Source organism: Tasmannia lanceolata, unplaced genomic scaffold (assembly GCF_043159265.1).
Source record: "Tasmannia lanceolata isolate RefF3 unplaced genomic scaffold, GAP_Taslan_0.1 ptg000015l, whole genome shotgun sequence".
In the NCBI taxonomy this organism is placed as follows: domain Eukaryota; kingdom Viridiplantae; phylum Streptophyta; class Magnoliopsida; order Canellales; family Winteraceae; genus Tasmannia; species Tasmannia lanceolata.
This window is the reverse complement of record NW_027518692.1, coordinates 53,020,752-53,041,187: the sequence shown is the minus strand read 5'-3', so window position 1 is coordinate 53,041,187 and position 20,436 is coordinate 53,020,752. Positions and strand designations below refer to the sequence as shown.

At 37.6% G+C, this 20,436-nt stretch overlaps 1 protein-coding gene across 1 annotated transcript; it reads right to left on the bottom strand.

The window, feature by feature from the left end:
* Window positions 1-412: 412 nt before the first annotated feature.
* Window positions 413-19,713, bottom strand: CER9 (RING/U-box superfamily protein). The gene is made up of 9 exons (XM_077396953.1): window positions 19,291-19,713; window positions 13,958-14,653; window positions 10,981-11,754; window positions 10,654-10,865; window positions 10,014-10,388; window positions 6,228-6,385; window positions 2,000-2,163; window positions 1,702-1,848; window positions 413-1,178 (listed from the first exon to the last, which is right to left on the bottom strand). The coding sequence occupies exons 1-9, from the start codon at window positions 19,567-19,569 to the stop codon at window positions 654-656; spliced, it is 3,330 nt and encodes a 1,109-aa protein (XP_077253068.1). The 5' UTR covers window positions 19,570-19,713; the 3' UTR covers window positions 413-653.
* Window positions 19,714-20,436: the final 723 nt, after the last annotated feature.

The window sequence follows — 20,436 nt, the reverse complement described above, 5'->3', positions numbered from 1 at the left end:
TAACTATAATCATATCATTAGCATCTAAATCATGGAAACAAATTTTCCAAGAAATTTTTTTCTATCAGAAATGTTTTTCTTATAATCCAGACAGGGCTGACTCTTTCAATGTGATACAAATTTTAACCCATTTTTGAAGCTTACTAGTTACTATGGGTGTAGAATGTTTTAGGGGGCATTTTACATTGTAAGAAAGGGAAAAATAAGTAAAAAAGTTTGACCCACCATGCAATGATCCAAACCGTTAATCTTTTAGGCCTTACTCTGGATGGGTCATGTATCAAAATCTGCTCTCATCGGCAATAAGAAATACCACTGCAATTGGGAAGAAAAGGACATTTTGCTGCCACAATTGGGAAAATTTTTAAGACCACAGCCCATTTCAAAAGTCACTGGCAATAAGAAATAGCACTACATCAAAGGGGTACAACAAATATTATTAATAAACTACACAGTTCTTAGATAGAAAAGGTCTTGCAAGTTTCAAAAGGGGAAAGCAAAGCAGTTAAGCTCTCCCTACCCACCATACATATTTTATATGCACACCCTAAACAAAGAGAGCACCTCTAAAATTTTACAAGTGACCCACAAAATGCCACAAGAAGGAGCAGAGCAACAGCAAAACAGAGAATGTTGATGAAAAAACTGATAAGTTAAGCAGCTTGTTGTTGTAGGTGATTTTGATGATTAGCAAGCCTCAATCTCAGCCCTACATCAGCCTCTTGCTCGCGCCACACTAAACCCACGTCGGCCCCACTAGAATTTTGCATCTCTGGAACAATCTCTGTTTCATTCCTCTTCTCCACTGCGTCCTCTCCAAAGTTATGTAGCCTGCGGCCAATCAAATAGCGATCATCCCGTATAGAGTTGTGAAGGTTTGTGAACCAGACATGGAATCTCTTGGCGCAAAAGCAGAGCATGCTGAACAGAAGGCAACCCAGCCACGCAAACCGGTAGACCGCTGAGTTTACTATTAGTGGATAGCCGAGTGCGGGGAACAAACCCCTCGCAAACACGTAGGGCACACATAAGGCTGTTAGTAGTTTCACCATGATGGGGAACACAATTTCACGCAACACCCACAGTCCTTGTAGCCGTGAGAAGCCGTCATCTCTCACTCTTTCGAACTTTGTCTTCCAACTTTCATCCACCAAGGGTGCCATCTGATCCAACATAACCTGTTTCAATCAAAATAAATGTAAAGGAGTGTGAAGACCCAGTTCTTTTTTCTATTTTTATCATCCTATACTGCTGAAACAACTACTTTCTAGGCCGAAGCATAGTTAGCAAAAACGGTGTTTTTAAACACCGTTTAAAACTTGTTTTAATAGTTTGCCGTTTAAAACTCCTTTTAAAACTTTTACAGCAAAAAAACTCCTTTTTTTTTTAGGAAAACATTTTAGACGTATTAAACACGTTTTTTTGGCCAATTTTCCACGTTTACCTCTACTATATTTTGTAAATTAAAAAATTTTAAATGCACTTTTTTGTGTTTCCATCTTTTGACTTCGTTTTTTGAATAAAAAACTGTATTAAACTTGAATTTTTGCTGCCTGTTTTATTGCCAAAATACTTTTACTAACTATGGGCCAAAGTCACTCCATTTATCAGTTCAACTTCTGAGAAAAGATGAAACCACTACTTAAAATCCGATTAATATTTCATTTATAGCTCAAAAAGAGCAAGTGAAAGAACATGTACCAGCCTGGTCCAGATCTTAAGGAAGATAAGTCCCAATGCCCAGTCCTGATACAAGAGGAAGACTGGGCTTTCATCCACAGGCACACGCATTGGCACGATCACCAACAGCTCAAACAGTAAACCGATCAGCACTGGAATGACAAAGATCTGAAAACAAAAATCACGGTCATCACATGAAAAGAAAATCACATCCATATGTAAAGCAAAAGCTGATAACAAAAATCACGGTCATCACATGAAAAGAAAATCACATCCATATGTAAAGCAAAAGCTGATATCCCACAATGAAACAGCTTACCCATAGTGACAACAGCGCAGAACTCTTAAAAACAATAGCACACCATTTCCAGACTTGGATCACCAAATCCCCAGCCCTCCGTGTTTTAACATAATCAATTGAATACCTTGCCCCAGCTACAGCAGTCCAAATGATGTAGCATCCGATATTGAATGCATACAGATCTTGAAAGAAAAAAGAAAGAAATTAGTGTCCATAAGCATAAATTATCCGAGCAATAATATTACGTTAATAAAATGAAAAACACAATTACGGGGACACAATTACGGGGACGAGAAGTCCTATAATTGGGGTACAACACGAAGGGATTAGCCAAATCACATAACCAGTCCCAAAACAGTCCTAGAAAGGCACTGATCCTTTACTGACATCAAAACTTCAGTGACCCTAGTCCTCTAATGGGACTATTTCTCTTATGATAGTTATTTCCCTATTTAGCCCTTGTTTCGCCAGTTCATCTGCTAATGCATTTGCAGATCAATGCCAGTTCCAGATCTATGGTTGAAACTGATTGAATAAGTCTAATCTCCAAAACGACCCCAGCTAACTTCCATGGTTCGGGTATGCTTTGATGATTCTCCCATTTGAGTCACGAAAACCCCCGCATACCCATCATCCACAGTCTACCCATTGAGCCATCAAAGTTTGTTTTTAACCATCTGATTGGCGGAGGCACCCATTTAGGCTTAACCTTGGTGTTGAAACCTTTTTCCCATATTATTTAACTCCAATTTCTTAGTATCTCTAGCATACAATAGGATCACGACTTCTTACTAGTTTTTGCCCTAACGATTACATCCATTTTTATATCCAAAATGACATCTCCGAGCACTGCTTTTATCATTAAAAGCATAACGAACCCACTTCCAAAGCATTTTCCTGTCCCCACAAAAAGGATTTCTTCCCCAATCAAGAACCACATTTTGTGTTGAGGAATGGAATACCCAAGAAATCCCAAAGCAATGAAGGATCATGCACCAAACTTCACAAGCAAAATCACAATAAGAAATAGACGACGAAGGATTTCATCCTATTTTTTGTAAAGCACACATTTGCTGCACGTCTAAGCTTCTACGTTTGAGCTTATCACAAACATTTATCTTTTTCCATAGCATTGTCCACACAAAAGGAACTACCCTAGATGGTATAATGGCCACCTTCCAGATTTTAACAAGATGAGATCCACCGTCTCCACTAATGGAAGAATGACAAACGGAGATGGTGCCTTGCACGTCTAGTATCAAAATTCTTTTATCGGGTCTACCCATTGAGCCATCAAAGTTCGTTTTTAACCATCTGATTGGGGGAGGCCCCCATTTAGGCTTAACCTTGGTGTTGAAACCTTTTTCCCATATTATTTAACTCCAATTTCTTAGCATCTCTAGCATACAATAGGATCACGACTTCTTACTAGTTTTTGCCCTAACGATTACATCCATTTTTATATCCAAAATGACATCTCCGAGCACTGCTTTTACCATTAAAAGAATAACGAACCCACTTCCAAAGCATTTTCCTGTCCCCACAAAAAGGATTTCTTCCCCAATCAAGAACCACATTTTGTGTTGAGGAATGGAATACCCAAGAAATCCCAAAGCAGTGAAGGATCATGCACCAAACTTCACAAGTAAAATCACAATAAGCAATAGACGACGAAGGATTTCATCCTATTTTTTGTAAAGCACACATTTGCTGCACGTCTAAAGCTTCTACGTTTGAGCTTATCACAAGCATTTATCTTTTTCCATAGCATTGTCCACACAAAAGGAACTACCGTAGATGGTATAATGGCCGCCTTCCAGATTTTAACAAGATGAGATCCACCGTCTCCGCTAATGGAAGAATGACAAACGGAGATGGTGCCTTGCACGTCTGGTATCAAAATTCTTTACATAGCTAGATAGGTAAAGGTTACTAAGTTTCCCCAATAGGTTTGAGAAGGGTGCATATAGGTTTGAGTTGCAAACTCTCAGCCCTCTATTGATTGCTAGGATATACACACTGTTTGGAAAAATATGGCACGACAGAGATTCTCCTAACCATAAATCCTCCCAAAACCTAGTAACCCTCCCCCTTCTCACCCTAATTCTAACTCTATACTTAAACAAGGGTATTGACAAGCAAATTGATACTCTCGAACCTTTTGCCTAATGATGGGGTCCCTACTCCCTATTCCCTCATTGCTTCCCATATTTGTCCCCAATAATTGTGCAGCATTAGGCATCTTTTTCTTCACCGAATCTCTAGATCCATTTCCCTAGTAGAGTTATTTCTCAATTTCAACCGGTTAATTTGAAGTCTCCCTTGTTTTTTGGTTCTCTCACTTTCTCCCATTTCACGAGATATTTTAGCCTCTTTTATTCTCATAGAAATCCCTTCGCACCCATTAGATTTTGTTAGCAACCGATATTGGAAACTTAAATAGTGACATAAAATAGATAGAAGATTTACCAATGCCGCCTTAATAAGGGTGATCATCTTGCCAAAAGAAAGATATTTCTTCTTCCACGATGCTAGTTTCCTTTCCATTCTTTCATTATCGGAACCCAAAGGTATAGGGGTTCGAAAGTAGTTGTTTTCTACAACCCATTATGTTTGCAAGCTCTTGGATTCTTCTCATTGAACATTAACACTCGTTATTGAACCTTTTTCAAAATTTATTTTCAAACCCAAAAATAATTCGACCATCGAAAGATTCTTATTAATTTTTTACTTCCCCAACATCCTTGTTCAAAAATACTAACATATCAAACCCAAATTGTAGGTGTTAGATAGTAGGGATATTCCAACTAGCTCGGAATCTTCCCACTATACCTGCCTCTTCTGCCTTCTTCAACATCTGACTAAGAGCCTCAATCACCATGATGAACAAATATGGCAATAAAGGGTCTCCTTGGTGAAGACCTTTTGAGTTTTTTGAAGAAACCAATCAGAACTCTGTTTAAAATTATTGAGAAAAGTGTTGACGAGAGATAAGATTTTATTCAGCTCCGCCATTGACTTCCTAAATCCCATTTTTCTTTGAACCATATCGAAAAAATCCATGTCCACGTGATCATACATTTTCTCCATATCAATCTTGCACATAATCCCCGCCTTCCCTTCTGTTTTCCTTGAGTCAAGACGTTCGTTCACAATAAGCGAGAGGTCAAGAATTTGTTTTCCCATAACAAAAGATCCTTGATACAGTGATACGACCACTTTGAATCAATTAGCTAGCACCTTAGCCAGCATCTTGTAAGCACTGTACATCTAACTCACTGGCCTAAAATCTTTTAATTCTATAAAGCCTTCTTGGGCGGTAATGTAAGTGGTATTGTTCTCCTTTCCCAGACTTCCCCTCTCACGGAATTCATTTAGTAGATTTAAAAGGTCCAACCTAATTTCATATCAAAATGATTTATAGAACGACATAGAGAATCCATCCAGACCAAGTGCTTTATCTCTTTTCATTGAGAAAAAAGGTCCGCCTCACTTCTTCCTCAGAATTTCTTTCTAACCATTTGCTTCGATTGGATCTAGAGCATTGAAATCCAGATTGTTAATCTTGGGTATCCAATCACAATCGTTCATATAAAGAATAGAAAAGGATTGAACCAACATTTGATTGATCCTCTCCTTTTATTTGAATACCTCCTCATGAACAATGCAATCTATCGCATTTGTCCTTTTCTACCACAAGCCGATTTGTGGATGAAACTGGCAGTTTTATCTCGTTTTTTAGCCATAGTGCTTTCAATTTTGTCTCAAGCTAATCTCTTTATGGACCCATATTCAATTCAAACACTCAAGGTTTCTTCTCTCTTCCCTTAGGTTCTCTCAAATAAACTGTACTTCTAAGCGGTCGATACCTTCGATTGTGTGCAAAATTTCTCCCTCTTTTTATTACTTTAATAGAAACTTTTCTTCCATTGCTTTATTTTGTCTTTGAGCAATTTCTGCTTCCTACAAAATATGAAATCTTTCCACCCCTCAAAGCTCAAACTCCTACCACCATTCTTTCAATTTGTTTTTCAAAACCCGGAATCTCCAAAAGTGACAAATTAAACTTAAAGGGACTCAGCACCCCCTGCCAATTCTTTGATTCGAGCAAGATTGGATGGTGATCAAATTAGTTGTAGTTGATGGGGATACTGGATCTCCTAGTCTTTAGATATAAGCACCCTATCTATGATTTTCCATAAACATGGCATGCACATTAAAAACCAGTTATTTTCCATCTACTTACCATTACATTTGACACCATGAGTTATTGGGAGGCGAGGAATGGCATTGAACAGTGCCCGTCCAAGTGAAATGGGTACAACTATCAATGATGAATTGAAGAGAAGCAAAGTCATCCAAGCTAGCACCAGCAATAGCACAATGCGAAGTACAAAACCATACCTGCCAAGAGTTGAATTTCAAATTGTCAGTGTAGATGATAATGGTAGGGAATTTGGATATTGTTATCACCATTAGTGAACTAGTCAGAGAGAGATCAAACCCAAAGGTGAAAACTCTAATGCATATGAGAGCATCCAGCAATAACATAACCAATCACATGAACACTGCCCATACAATTCAATAAATTAAAAAGCATCCACGAAATAAGCAGCAAATTACTTGCATGACACCATATCCTTAGCTAAACATAAAGGTTAGGCTACTCAATCAAAAATACTCCACAGGAATGGAAACACATTTTCCAATTCCAAGAGCTCAAAGATGATAAATGATAATAGAAAGAACTGACATAAGGTATATTATCCAATTCTGCAAGATAAAAGTGCAAGTAACAAAGGTCAATCCACCTGTTCAATCTGTTTCAGTTTACCAGGATGTAGCCAGATTTGTGTCCATGGTATTTGCTCTGGCAAAGCCACTTCTTACTTTCACATTTTTCCCACTCCTCACTACTTGCTAAGTGGCATGACGTAATTGTTCTCAAAATTTTATTCGCTTGGGTATTTCTTGGAATAGTTTCAGAATTTGACATTTTCCACAAGACATTACAATGAATTCTCACAGAAAAAAATAGTTAAAAATTATTTTCAAAAACTGTTTACTTAAGTAATTGGTGTGTTGTTTCAATTAACAAGGCTGACAATCACTCTCGGAATCAACCCTAACAATTAATTTTTGGACCCCACACATGTACAGGTATGTGTAATTGAGACCATTGATCATCATGAGCCAGCCCACATGGTCCTGGTCCCATGCTAACGGACATCCTATCCGTAAGATGAGTACAAAAATAAATGATTTGGATATTCTTAGCAGAACCCTAAATAAGACTTGATAGATCAAGCAGTTAGGATCATCCCATCAAAAGCTGGGATCAACAGCAATTGGCTGGACTTTGGTTGCCAGTCCGATCAGCAGATCCGATAATACCATGTGGCACAAATGGGGCCCTAAAAGTGGCTGTTAGGGAAGAACCTAAGAGCAACTGTCTTTTTAGCATTTTTCGGTATTATCAGTTATTAATTTCTGTTCTCTTTAGAATAAATTTTAAACTACAAGAAAAATAAGAGTACATTTTTATTGGAAAAGATGAGAAAAATTTTTAAAGGATACAAGAAAATAAGATAACTTTTTCAATGAAAAAGATGAGAAAATTTTTAAAAGGAAAAGAGATTTTTTGTCAAATAAAAATATTAATGATAAATGATAACAAATATTGCAATTTTAGCTTGATAACTAGAATACGTGTGTGTGTCCTGAAGCATAATCACGATGTTATCAGGATATCTGGATTATATTACTATAAAATTCTAGTCGGATATAATTGCCACATATAACCATAGGAAGTCTACCCATTCCATCCCCCAATCTCAGTCTAACATGTACATTACAACAATTTAAGAATTTAAATACCTTCTTAAAAAAATAAAAGAAAAATCATAAAATTATATATTGGTCCTTTGGCAGACACATGTTGTTCCTTCCATAGCCAAATCAACAGCCACGTTCTAACCAGAGCATAGGTTTTATCAAACTATCTTCACATAAACCAAGCTCGTATAAATTGCAATATTGTTTTGGCATCTAATTTTTTTCCCTTTTTTCTTTTAAGCATATATCAAGGATTACCAAAGCAAAAGAGGGGAGAAATAAGACAACCACTTTCGGTTGAAAATATTCTTGAAAGTAATGGAACATTTTAAGAACAATTAAAACTGAGGGGAATGATACTATGAGATGCGCTTAATGTGAGTACTTTGAGCTAGGTTAACCTTAAAGATGTCAACATGATCCAGATCCATCATCTCAGGCCACCTTCTTGTCACATAATGTGAAAATCACTCTGTTCCAAATTTATAACTATTCCATCATGGAACTTGATTATACATAGTTGCTCATCTTTTCTTACCTATTGATTTGCAAATCATTGATTGGATTGTTGGGATATATGTTGCATGGATTCTTCATAATGGGCAAAGTACCCCGTAGACACGTGTCGGATTTCGAGACATCGTAGATTCTTTTATCTTTTTCTTTAATACTACTAACACAAAGCTTACAATTAGCAACTCATTTTAATTTTATCTATCCTTATAGCAAGTTTTTTAAATGGAAATAAAACATTACATTTACATAATCTATTAATACTCCTAACATATTACATATATAGCATACTATTACATATATAGCCAAATTCACAAATCCTTTTTCACAAGGTTTTCCGAATTTGGCACTCGGTGCCCATGACATGTCCGTACATTGTACCAACGAACCCATGCAACATAGGTAGTACAATTTTCTGGTCATGTCATATCCACGATAGGGCTCACCAAATGAAGACTCCAAATCGTACTAATGCCATGCAAGTGGGCCCCAATAAATCAAAACTAGATAACAGAAACAGAAAAAAAAAATAACAGCTTTGTGAAAGTAAAATTGCAAAAACAAAAAAAAAAATGATTAGTAGTTTTCTTCAAAAAAATGATTAGTAGTTTTCTTCAAAAAAAAAATGATTAGAATAAAATTGAGAATTGGCAGCTACTGCCAATCTCCAATTTCACCCCCAAGATTCTCACAATCTGGCCACTCTGCACATAACATGTGGATGTGATGGGGACCATTGGTCCACTCCATGTTCACCCCTTAGATTCTCACAATCTGGCCACAGTGCACATAACATGTGGGTGTGATAGGGACCATTGATTTTGCAGACCACCATAAGACCAAATGGTCCATAAGATCAAATGGGAATACCCATTCCCACATCGAACAGACAGTCCCCTCAATCAAAATGGAACCTTTTTTCTCATATGTTCAGCATGAAACCAAGTGCGACAGATAGAAAAATGAGTGGCATGCACACAAACCCCTACTTAATTCATTTATGGTTTTTAGAGGACAGTGGTTTATGAAAATCTGATTTTCCCCTATTTCAATGAATTTATATTAGATATAAAAATTAAAGTAAAAAAGAAAATTTTCAAATCAACCAAAATGTCATAAAGAGTGATCAAATTAAGAAATGAGTTTATTTTACAAAGAGCACCAAGTCATCCAGTGCTCCAATTAAACTATTAGATGAGTTTTGAGAAAAAGAAAAGATAAATTCATTCTAGATAAATTCATTCTAGATTTCGAAGCTAGCTTTAGTGATGCGCTTTAGTGATGCACAGTGATCTATTACATCATGGAGACATTTGGTACGAGAAGGCTTCACAATAACACTGAAATAGAAATTTGGAAGTGGATTTTAACTCAAGGCCTTGTTTGGATCGCAGGAACTTTCTGCAAAAGTTTGGAAAGGAAAAATATTTCTAAAATTTCCTATTTTATTGACACACAACAGCTGATAATTTGAGCCAACCTATGCAGCTTTTAATAGTGGGGCCTTCATTTTATTATATTATCCCTCCAAATTAACCACAATCATGTCATGTGCCTCTAAATTGTGGAAATAAAAAATTTTCTTGAGAAAACATTGTCCATCAGAAATGTTTTTCTAGGAATCGAAACTCAGCCTAAGATAATGTTTCCGTAAGATTAGATCATAGTGCTGAAAGATACTTACTCAGCATCAGCCTGATCATCACCATCTGACTCGTCCGCTCCATCCATGTTTCCCGCTGTATTAACTCGTCTGTCAGAGTCGTCAGCAGCCGCAAGTGCAATCAAGGCCCTATCTTGTTGCCCAACTCCACCACGGCGTATGTTACGAAACCTGTCTTGCCTTGCGAGTCCCACATTACCATTTTCCTGCCCACCATTATCCTCGGGCCTCGGTAGCAAGAAATCAGTTAAGCCGAGGGCCCACCCAACTACTGTAAACCATTGACGGAAAATGGCTTTAATAGTTGCTCTCGGCTTAAAATGCTCAATTGCAAATGGTATACAGATTTGAAACAAAAGCATGTCCGCAGGGATCTCAGTAAATGGATCAGAGACACTGCAACATACAAATGAGTATATAAATGTCAAAATGACAAAAAACCATATTCAAAAGAAATAAATTCAAGCATGGTTTTAAATTTTGGACGGACCGAAATTTATACTGAAACCGAAATTTTAAATTTACACCAAAATTTCCACCAACAACCGAAATTTCGGTTTCAACTGAGGCCGAAACCGAAACCAAAATTTCAAACCTTGAATTCAAGTGGACCTGAAATGGTGGACAAATTTTATCCTAAAATGTAGATTTTGCAACTTACGTAATATCCAGTGGAAAGACCGAAGGTGCCAAACGCATGGCAAGTTTAACAGGTATAAATACAAGCATCACAATCAAACTCCCATAGACAGCCACAGACAACAAAACCCGACGTGCATGCTTGTGCACAGGGTCATCAATTAGATCACGGAATGGATTATAGTTTGGATCAGCTGGGTCCCGGAGAAAATATAGAACTCCATTACGCAAAACCTATCACAAACAGATGAATAGAGAACTTAATTAGAAAGACAGGTAAGATGATTAATGATTAGAAGAAAGAATAAAACATAAGGTTCCTAAGATCAAATGGGCGAAAGAAAAATACCCCACGGAGAAGGCTAACAAAGATGCTAATTTGTAGCATGTAGACAATCCCCACAAGCCAATGTATCAAGGAACTTGCTAATGGTGAGACTGAGAAAAACTCGACCCTTTGTGCAATTGTTGTCCCAAGCATCTTTATAGTACAAACATCAAGCCACCACCCACACATCAGAGGGAAGACTCCAAGTTCAATAACCAGGAGAAAAGCAACCTTAACCATGGTCATCAAATGCTTCATTCCGGCCAAGAATTGTCTAATAAGGGATGGAATTGCGTCTGCTAGTGAAGCAATCCCATGAAGCCTTCCGATAGTCAAAGGCTCACCTCTAGTGTAACGAATTAAAGCAAGAAGGCCAAGGTAGCAGATGACCATAAAAAATATAAACACATATCCAATGCTAAGGGTAGTAAAATCCGGAAAGCGTGAGGTTCCAATACTTGCCCCTTTTAATAGATCTGCGGCAAATGGTTTGCTGACAATGTTCGAGACTTCGTCTAGTCCGGTTGAATTTACCTTCAAAGATTTTGCAACCACCTCCATGGCATGGTCAACGAGGCCCTCACTATGGCTTCCAGATGACAAATTTGCAACGGCAGTTAATGCACTCTTGAGTGTGTTATTTGCTAAAGAAAGGGCTGACTCCGTAAATGGCAGAACTGATAAAAGCGGACTGGATGTTGAGAAAAACCAAGATATGTAATATAGGACCACCCGTCCTATAGAAAACGGCAGGAAAACTACAACGCCAAGGAATATTAAATTGCTTGCTAGAACCTGTAACGAAAAAATATATATATATTGGTCAGGACTAAGATCCACACGGCACATCACACAACAAAACTCACTATAAGATGCTACTTATGAATTCAATGGGTAAAGTCCATTACAGATGTCATATGGAAAACATTTTAAAAAGTTGCATAAATAACAGCAAATCCTCGTTGAGATAATCTCAGGTTCTTGTATTTTAGTACACCCTTCTACACACACGAAGTGTACTCTGGATCGCGCATGTGTGCACGCATGTACTCTACTTCGCACCCGCGCACAGAGGAGGTCTGAAGATACTTCCGTGTCTGTCCGCCCTTATAATAAGCACATGAAGATATGTCTTATAAGGGTAAGTGCCATGTATTCTGAATCAGCGAAGCCTTTCCTCTCAAGCGACGAGACATGTGTTCTCAATCGGCAAAATCAAAAGCCTTACTGTGTCTTCCTTACCAATTACTGACCTAATATTGTAAATTGGGGGCCCTCTCAAGCGACGAGACCTGTGTTCTCAATCAGCAAAATCTAAAGCCTTACCATGTCTTCCTTACCAATTATTGACCTAATATTGTAAATTGGGGGTAAGCCAGACATTGCTTTTCCTTCACTAATGGAAGTAACACAAGGAAAGATTCTAGATACTGTCCTCGTCGGCGAGGTCCAGTTTTTTCCTATCCTGTTACTTTTTCTCTTCATTTGGTAGCGAAAGTGAGTAATTTGAACCAAGAACGTGATCATTGAAATGTGGGACACTCCATAAACACTATATTTTTTAACATATGCAAGTATGCATGATCCATGAATAGAAGAATGGCAACTTTCAAGTACATACTTCAGTGTAAGACTACGAAATATACCATGGGGAAAGCATTTAAATAAAATATTGAGAAAATAACAAAGAACCCCAAAACAACTATTTGTTTTTTTAGACAGGCAAAATCATCCAGTACAGCTTTCTGTCCTCATTTTCTTTCTTATCAGTTTATTCTTACGATATGGAAGGCTATAAAATTGGGCCAAAATTCGCTATCAATGCTCTAAGCCGCTAGCACTTCGCAGTATACAATAATTCTTACTAAGGGAAACATATTTCACCATAAGTCTCCTCATATTGGAACTGCTTCGATTAACAAACAGTTACACCTAGAAGAATCATACATTAAAAAAAAAACACTTAAAAGTGTTTCCTTTGGTAAGAAACAATCTATTTACCCTGGCCTCTTGTTTGGCCTAAAATCAAAGATGTGGACTCCGCATGCTGCCAATGCAAGACCAATTGGTTTAGGGAAGCAACATGAGTCCAGGAGAGCAAATTTATGATGACCATAGGCAATTGAATATTTAAAAGAAGAGGTTTTAACAAACTCAAAGTGATAAAAATGAAACAGATTGCTTTAAATCCCAATTGAAACAGAAATGAAAGAGATTGACTGCCAGTAAGAAATCAGAGGATGCGAACAAGAAGAAAAAGGGAGAGATCATTATGGAGTTATCGGTCGGGAAAATCCCAGTAAAAAGTAGTATGTATTATAATATTACTTCCCGCCTGTTTGGCCTAAAATCTAAATATGTGGGCTCATGCTGCTGATGCAAGACCAATTGGTTTAGGAAAATAAAACAAATCCAGAAAAATAAATAAAAGATGACCATAGGAAATTGTATGTTTAAAAACAAGAGGTTTTAACAAACTCAAGTTGCCAGCATTAGGCATAACGGCAAAATATACATCAAGTTTATTTTTGAAAGCATCATTTTAAATCCCGAGTGAAGCAGGAAGTGAAAGTGACTTCTTGCCAATCAGAAATCAGAGGATGCCAACAAGAAGGCAAGGCAAGGCAGGGGACCACTATGGAGTTGCCGGTTAGGAAACCACAAAGTGATGTAGGGCAGGGGAAGAGAACTAGAAGAAATATGAGAAAGATAAGAGAATAAGAGAAGAGGAAGAAGAAATCTGTAGAGGGAGAATCAATCAATCTTTAATCATCAAAAACTAATAATCTCTAATACATGAGGCCTATATATAGGCAATGGAAACAAAATTCCATGGAAAATAAAAGCCCTAAAACTAAAAATATGGAAATAAGAATCCTAGAAACTAAATAACAAGGAAATAAATCCTAATGGGCAAATTTGCCTCTTATTGCGCCTACAATCTGCATCAAAAAGGATATAAACAACATTAACAGCAAAAAAGGAACAATGAACTCACAGTGATTGCATTTTCAACCAAATGAAACACGGGCCCTTGCATGCCAACAAGCTCATCAAAGGGAACATCTTCCGCACCATCAGCATCATCTAGGCCATCAAACATCTGTTCAACATGTGCCTCAAGACGTGCTGCCTGCATTTCTAACCGAGCAGCAACATTCTCTGCATTTCTTCTAATTATTTGACCCGCCCCTGCAATACCTTGTCCCACACCCACATCTTCACCATGCCCATTGCCAGCATTAATTCTATTAGCCGGGGCAGGAGGTCTCCTTACTGCACGAGCACCATTTCTGTCTTGGCCTTCATCTTCTCTCTCAGCATCATGGCCTCCTAACTCCCGAAGATTTCTAAAGTAGTCCCTCGCAGAAGTGGCTCCAAGAAAAATAAATACAATACTAGCAGAAAGTATAAACCCATGCAAGCAGTCTGTAAGAATTGAAGTAGCGGATATGTTACTCAGAAAAAGTCGTTGGGCTTCACCAAGACTCCTCACAAATGTCAATCTCCATATCCAAAATGTAATGAAAGGTATTATAAGGAGCCAGACAGAAAGTACAAAAGCAAGGCGGAGGAAGAACTGCAACACATGGCATGTTTTCATTGCCATCCCAACTATAAACTCCTGGAAAGGTAGCCTTGCTGGAGCATTGTCGGCATAAACAGGAGAGAAAGAAAATGGATGTTTACACACCTGTAAAGCATGTCAAGTGCATTAATCAGAGCATTAAAAGTGTGTTAATCAAGTTAAATAACGTGTAGAAAATTATTAAAAGATAACAGAAACATATTTACAGCAGTTAATAAGACGAGGAATGATAGACTGAAGGACGCCCTTGCAAAATGCAGTTACAAGGGAACCCCCATTGGTCATTGGCAACGAAGTGCACTTATAAGTGCACCTAAAAATGTGGAAATAGCGTTGGCCAAAGAACGATAAATACCAAAGACAAATACGAGCGCCCTTGTAACCGGTTTTTTTTGCAAGGGCGCCCTTCAGTCTATCATTTCTCTAATAAGACATGAAAAAAGAGAAACAAATAGGATCATCCACAATCCACTAGCATCTAAATCCTAACAGTGTTGTTGATATAAATAATGGCGTGTGCATTTGACAGACACCAACATGTCCTATATACTATGTGTGTTGAGAGTTGAGACAAAGTCAACAAGATGCCCCGATGCTATTGACAGTGATAAAAACGTGACCCGTGTAATATAGCCGACAAATCTTTCAACCTAACGTTGCCTACTCATAGGTTAAACAATTAAGGATGACCAGTATGCTAGATGCATCAGCTCACTTAAAGAAAAATACGATGTAATGGTAGAGGGTCCCATCAACACAAACAATGTTTGTTTGTTTTTTTTAATGAAGACCTCATCACAAAAAATGTTAAGACAAGATTATGGTAAATAACAGCGTCAGAAACAAGGAAATTTCTGCAAAAATGCCCAGAAACTGTGGATTGGAAGCAAAGTTATTTTATTAGCTGCACACATATGGTTCAAGGCTTCAAGCATCAAGTGCAGCATTTAAGGTAGGGTTGTCTATTTCTGTCAAGTGAGTTTCTCAGTGCTTTGATCTGGTCAAGTAAATTCTTATGGAAATAAGTATTACTTTGGAGACATATGAACTTTATCCTCCATTTAATTACTTCCACAGAACAAAGACAGTTCCTTAAACCAAGAGTCGTGCTTCTTTTTTTCTAGTGGCAAGTTCTACAATTCAACTTCCTAACAATGAAAAATTCAAACTATAAATTGGAAAATCTCTACACCATATGTAATTTCCTTCTCTTATTATCATCATCAAAACTCTTTTTTTAACAAGGTAAATAAGGGTGTGTTCTTTAACTATTCTCATGATTCTCATTCTAGAAGCTCGAATCAATTCTTATACTTTGGACTTTGAAGTGCTTCCGGTATTAGAATCATGTTTCTTAACTCATTTCTAAGAATCATTTTTTCTTTTTTTTTTGGAATACAATAGTGTTCTTCTGTAATTAAAAAAAAAAACAAATTGATTCTCAAGTACTAATGGAAACCACTATAGTGGATTATAGGCTAAATTCCTGATAACATGGGAGAAACCTGTCACTTCCCCTAACTTGAAGATTAAGGCTCATGATTGTTAAAGCCTTTAACAACTAATTAGAGAAGCTAAAATAAAATGGGTGTCAATATTAGAATAAGGCAATGCGGAGATCCTTCCCCCTTAGTTTATAGCCACAACACATGTTATTTCTAAGATTTCTAAAATAAAAAATAATTCACAATCTATAACAGAGAGAGAGAGAGAGAGAGTGCGTGTGTGTGTGTGTGTGCCTTTTCACATTTATTAATGCCTAATCAAGAAAATGCCAACTATCAATAGCCTAGGCAATGCCTCTCCTTGCCATCTTTGGAAGCTATCTTTCCTTCTCCTTCAGGGAAAGTTCTTTGGAAGCTATCTTTCCTTGCCATTATATGGTCGCTATGGAGAGTAAGAAATGCTAGAACGTTTAAAGGAATTTCGAAAAGTGTTGTTTTTGTTGCTTTAAAAGCTACGGCGTTAACTATTTCTTGGGCGAAGTCTTTGCCTCTTTTTAATTTTGTATCCGCTTTCGATTTATGGTATGGGCAGTTAGTGGTGTGCTCAAGTGTAGAGAGGAGTAATGTTATTGTTCAAACTTGGGTTCCTCCGGAGTATGGCTCGTATAAGTTCAATTTTGATGGATCAAGTTTTGGTAACCCCGGCCCGGCGGGTATTGGAGGGGTTTTCAGAGATGATAAAGGTGAGGTGATTTGGTCTTTTGCTGATCCTATTGGGATTGCCGATTCGAACGAGGCGGAAGTGCGGGCTGCACATCAAGGTATCAAGCTTCTTGAAGGGGATAATCTTAATAATGTGGTGGTGGAAGGTGACTCCATTAATGTTATCCGTTGGCTATCAGGCTCTCATAAGTTTCCGTGGAGATTTGCAGACTATTTTAATGAGATTTTTGATATCATTGGTGATAATCATGTGACTTTCAATCATGTGAGAAGGTAGGCTAATGAAGAGGTGGATTCTCAAGCTAGGAGGGGGGTTGATTTGGAGTCGCTGGAGAAATTCGACTTTCTTCCTCTTGATGTTGTATTCTCTTGATTTGTAATATTTTTCTACTTTGTAATCTTTGACCATCTCGGTCTTTTTTAATGAGTTTCACCATTAAAAAAAAAACAAAGAAAATGTCATTTCTACTTGCATTACTACCTCTGAATGCCTGCTTGATAGTTTCTAAAACTTAACTGATGTAGATATGCCCAATAAGAGGCATATTTGCCCATTAGTATTTATTTCCATGTTTTTAGTTTTTATGACTTATTTTCCATGTTATTTAGATTTAGGGCAGATATTTACTTTCCAAAGAATTTTATTTTTATTGCCTATATACAGGCCTCATGTATTAGGAATTTTAAGTTTGAAGATTCATGGATTGGAATAGAGATTTTCTCGCCTCTAATTCTTCACTTCACCTATTTCTAGTTCTTTCTTCTTCCCTCTTCTCTTCTTCCCCTATTATTCTTCTTCTATTCTTCTCCTTCTCTTATCATCTTCTTCTCTTTTCTCCTCTTTCTTCTATTTCTCTTCCCAGTCCTACATCAATTTGGTATCAGAGCCAGGTTCCAAGTCACCGAAGATCGATCGAAGTTGTCGCCGATCAAAGAGACTCTTCGTCGTGCACTGTTTTGCCATTGGAATCCGAGTAAACAACCAGCAACTTGCACCCAGATTTTCAGCCCTTTAAACATACTTGCAGGTTGGTATTTTCTCAGCCCATAATAGCCCCATACCACACCCTAATACTCCGCTTTTCAGCCTCACCAAACAGTCCCTTTCCTTGAACCCAGTCCCTTCAAAACCACTTTTTTCCCACCATTTTCAACCTGCAGAAGACCATATATAGAGAAATCCCCACGATTCAATTTTCCTACCTGCAGCACCTATTCCTCGCACCTTGCAGTGCTGCCCATCTCTTAACCAAACCCTCTCCAAACAGCTCCTAAGAAGTCAAACAACGGGTCCACATGGCATACGAGCAAACTACTAGCAAAATCCAAGCAAAAAACACCAAAAAGGTGATTTTTTTGTTATCAGTTTGCAAGTACTCTCTCTCTCTCTCTCTCTCTCTCTCTCTCTCTCTCTCTCTCTCTCTCTCTCTCTCTCTCTCTCTCTCGGCTTGTCTCCTCCCTGTTGACTACTTAAGTTTTAATTCACCACTACTCTACGAGGTAACTACCTACAACCAAACCAAGCCTACCTATGCATCTATGCACAGTAGCAACATCTTTTGTTGATTAAACGTTGCTTATTGGATTAATCCAATCTGATTGTCTTAATCAAGATGAAAATAATCTTTTTGTATTCAGATCTGAAAAAAAGTACATTCCTTCTTGAATTCGTGACTATCATAGATTGTTTTCCTGGATCCAACACAGATTTCCATCATCAGTCCTTTCTTTCTAAATTCTCATTTATTTCTGATTGATATTTTGATAATCCTAAACCTGCTTGTTAAACATCTTACTTTCTTGGCTTCTGATGATCCTTCTATAGGATATCCTACATCAAACGTATACGCTGATCAAACTCATCCAGGTTGGAAGTATGAAGTTAACCCAGATGAAAATGATAAAAATAAGACAAATGTGTTCCAACCTGCAGTCATAGGACTACTAATACCAGAACTCATAAATCAAAACAATCTCCCTCTATGTACAGTCAGGCCTTAAGAATGGATAATATTATCAAGTGTTCCCAATGGATGATGCCTCCACGCTTGAGGAGACATTTGACAACCTATACTGTTTTGAATCACTATGTATCACCATCCAAAATGTATTCCGAGGGTAGAAATTCTTTTTTTTTATGGGCAAGCTGGGGTTTTTGGCAAGACCCCTAGCAGTAAATCAAAGGTAGAAATTCTTAACTTAAAGCCTAAGCAAACGTGATTTTTTACATTTCTTTTGAACAAGTGAAACACTAGTTCATTTAACAAAGTGAAACACCAGTTCATTTAATGAAGGAATCAGAAACGTAAACCCTAAAAACAAAAAAACCAAAGCCCCATTTGGATTGCAAGAAAAAAATCTCTGAGAAATGTTTTGTTTGCCCAATTTAAAGAGAAATTGTATGATTATGGTTGATTTAGAGGAATATCATCATAAATTTAAGATCCATGTAAATAAAAATTGAACAAGGCAAGTTCAAGTTAACAATTTTTAACATGTAAGGGAATTAAAACAACATAGAGGGCAAAATCAATAGAACAAACGAAACAACAAAACCCTAACCCTAAAAGATACCTCACACTGGCGAGCGTTGCTATGATTAAGCCACTGAAGGAGGCACTCCTGATGGACGAATTTGATGCTTCCGCTGCAAGCGCATGGATATCGAAGGGGGTTTTCGAGCTCTCCGGGGTTTCGGCAGATCCTGCATACATCTTCTTCTTCTTCTTCCTCTTCCTCGTACTTTCTGTTTGGTGGATTATTTTGATTTTGTTGGGATGAAGATGATGATGATGAAGGTTCTGGTGATGGGTAAACCTTGATGCCATCTTTTTCCTCGGTTGATATTTCCATGGAAATCTCTAATCAGAGGGTTTTCCCTCTCTTTCTCTCTCTTTTTCTCTGAGACGGAAAGTTAAGGGAGGAAGAGAAAACCAGAGATATGAAGGAAGAGGGGAGGAAAAAGGGAAAGGTGAGACCGGACAGGCTCCGTCCAACCTCTAATTTCCACATTTCATTTATCATAGATGATAAATCCGCAACCCCCTCTAAGATAATTCGCATCTCTTTACTGTGAATTAACGTCAAAAAAGGCGGTTCAGGGGTGCGAATTATCCTAGAGAGGGTGCGGATTATCATTTCCCTTCAACTAGTCCCCAGTTTGTTTTTTTGGAGAAATGATATCAGCACAGCTATGTTTTAATAATTACACAGACACAACTTGTCTGTTGGTTTTTAGTTGGTTTTTAAGAGCGTTTTGGGAAATGTAATTACCTTTAACAGCTCTTTAAACAATAAAGAGACAAGATAGGCAATTTGTCTAATAACATTTCCTTTTTTTTTTGTCCTTTTCTTGTCCTTTCCCTCGTTGAATGGATTTTTATATGGTGCAGAGCAGAAAGGTTACGAAAACGATAACTCTTCGAATCGAAGGCTTTAGAATCATCTAACCGCCTCCATTTTTTGGGCCCAAAAAAATGAATTGTTTATGGGAAATGATATAATCACACCCTTTTTTTTCTTTGGACAGCCCTCTAATGTAGAGAGTAGAGAGTCAGGATTCTTTTCTAACAATCACCCTTGGGCCAGAGTGCCATGTGGACTAGATTGAGTCCCCAAGTGTGGGCCTCTTACTGGTGGTTCCACGTTGATTGGATGATCTAGACCCTTGATTGTTTAGAAAAAAGAAATTACTACCCTAAAGATTGTTTCTCTACACAA

Coding starts and splice junctions, on each gene's coding strand:
- CER9 (XM_077396953.1), bottom strand. CDS start 19,569: ATGGAAATATCAACCGAGGAAAAAGATGGCATCAAGGTTTACCCATCA. Junction 10,866..10,980: donor TTGTTAGCCTTCTCCGTGGG/GTATTTTTCTTT, acceptor TGTTTGTGATAG/GTTTTGCGTAATGGAGTTCT. Junction 1,849..1,999: donor CTGCGCTGTTGTCACTATGG/GTAAGCTGTTTC, acceptor TTTTGTTTTCAG/ATCTTTGTCATTCCAGTGCT.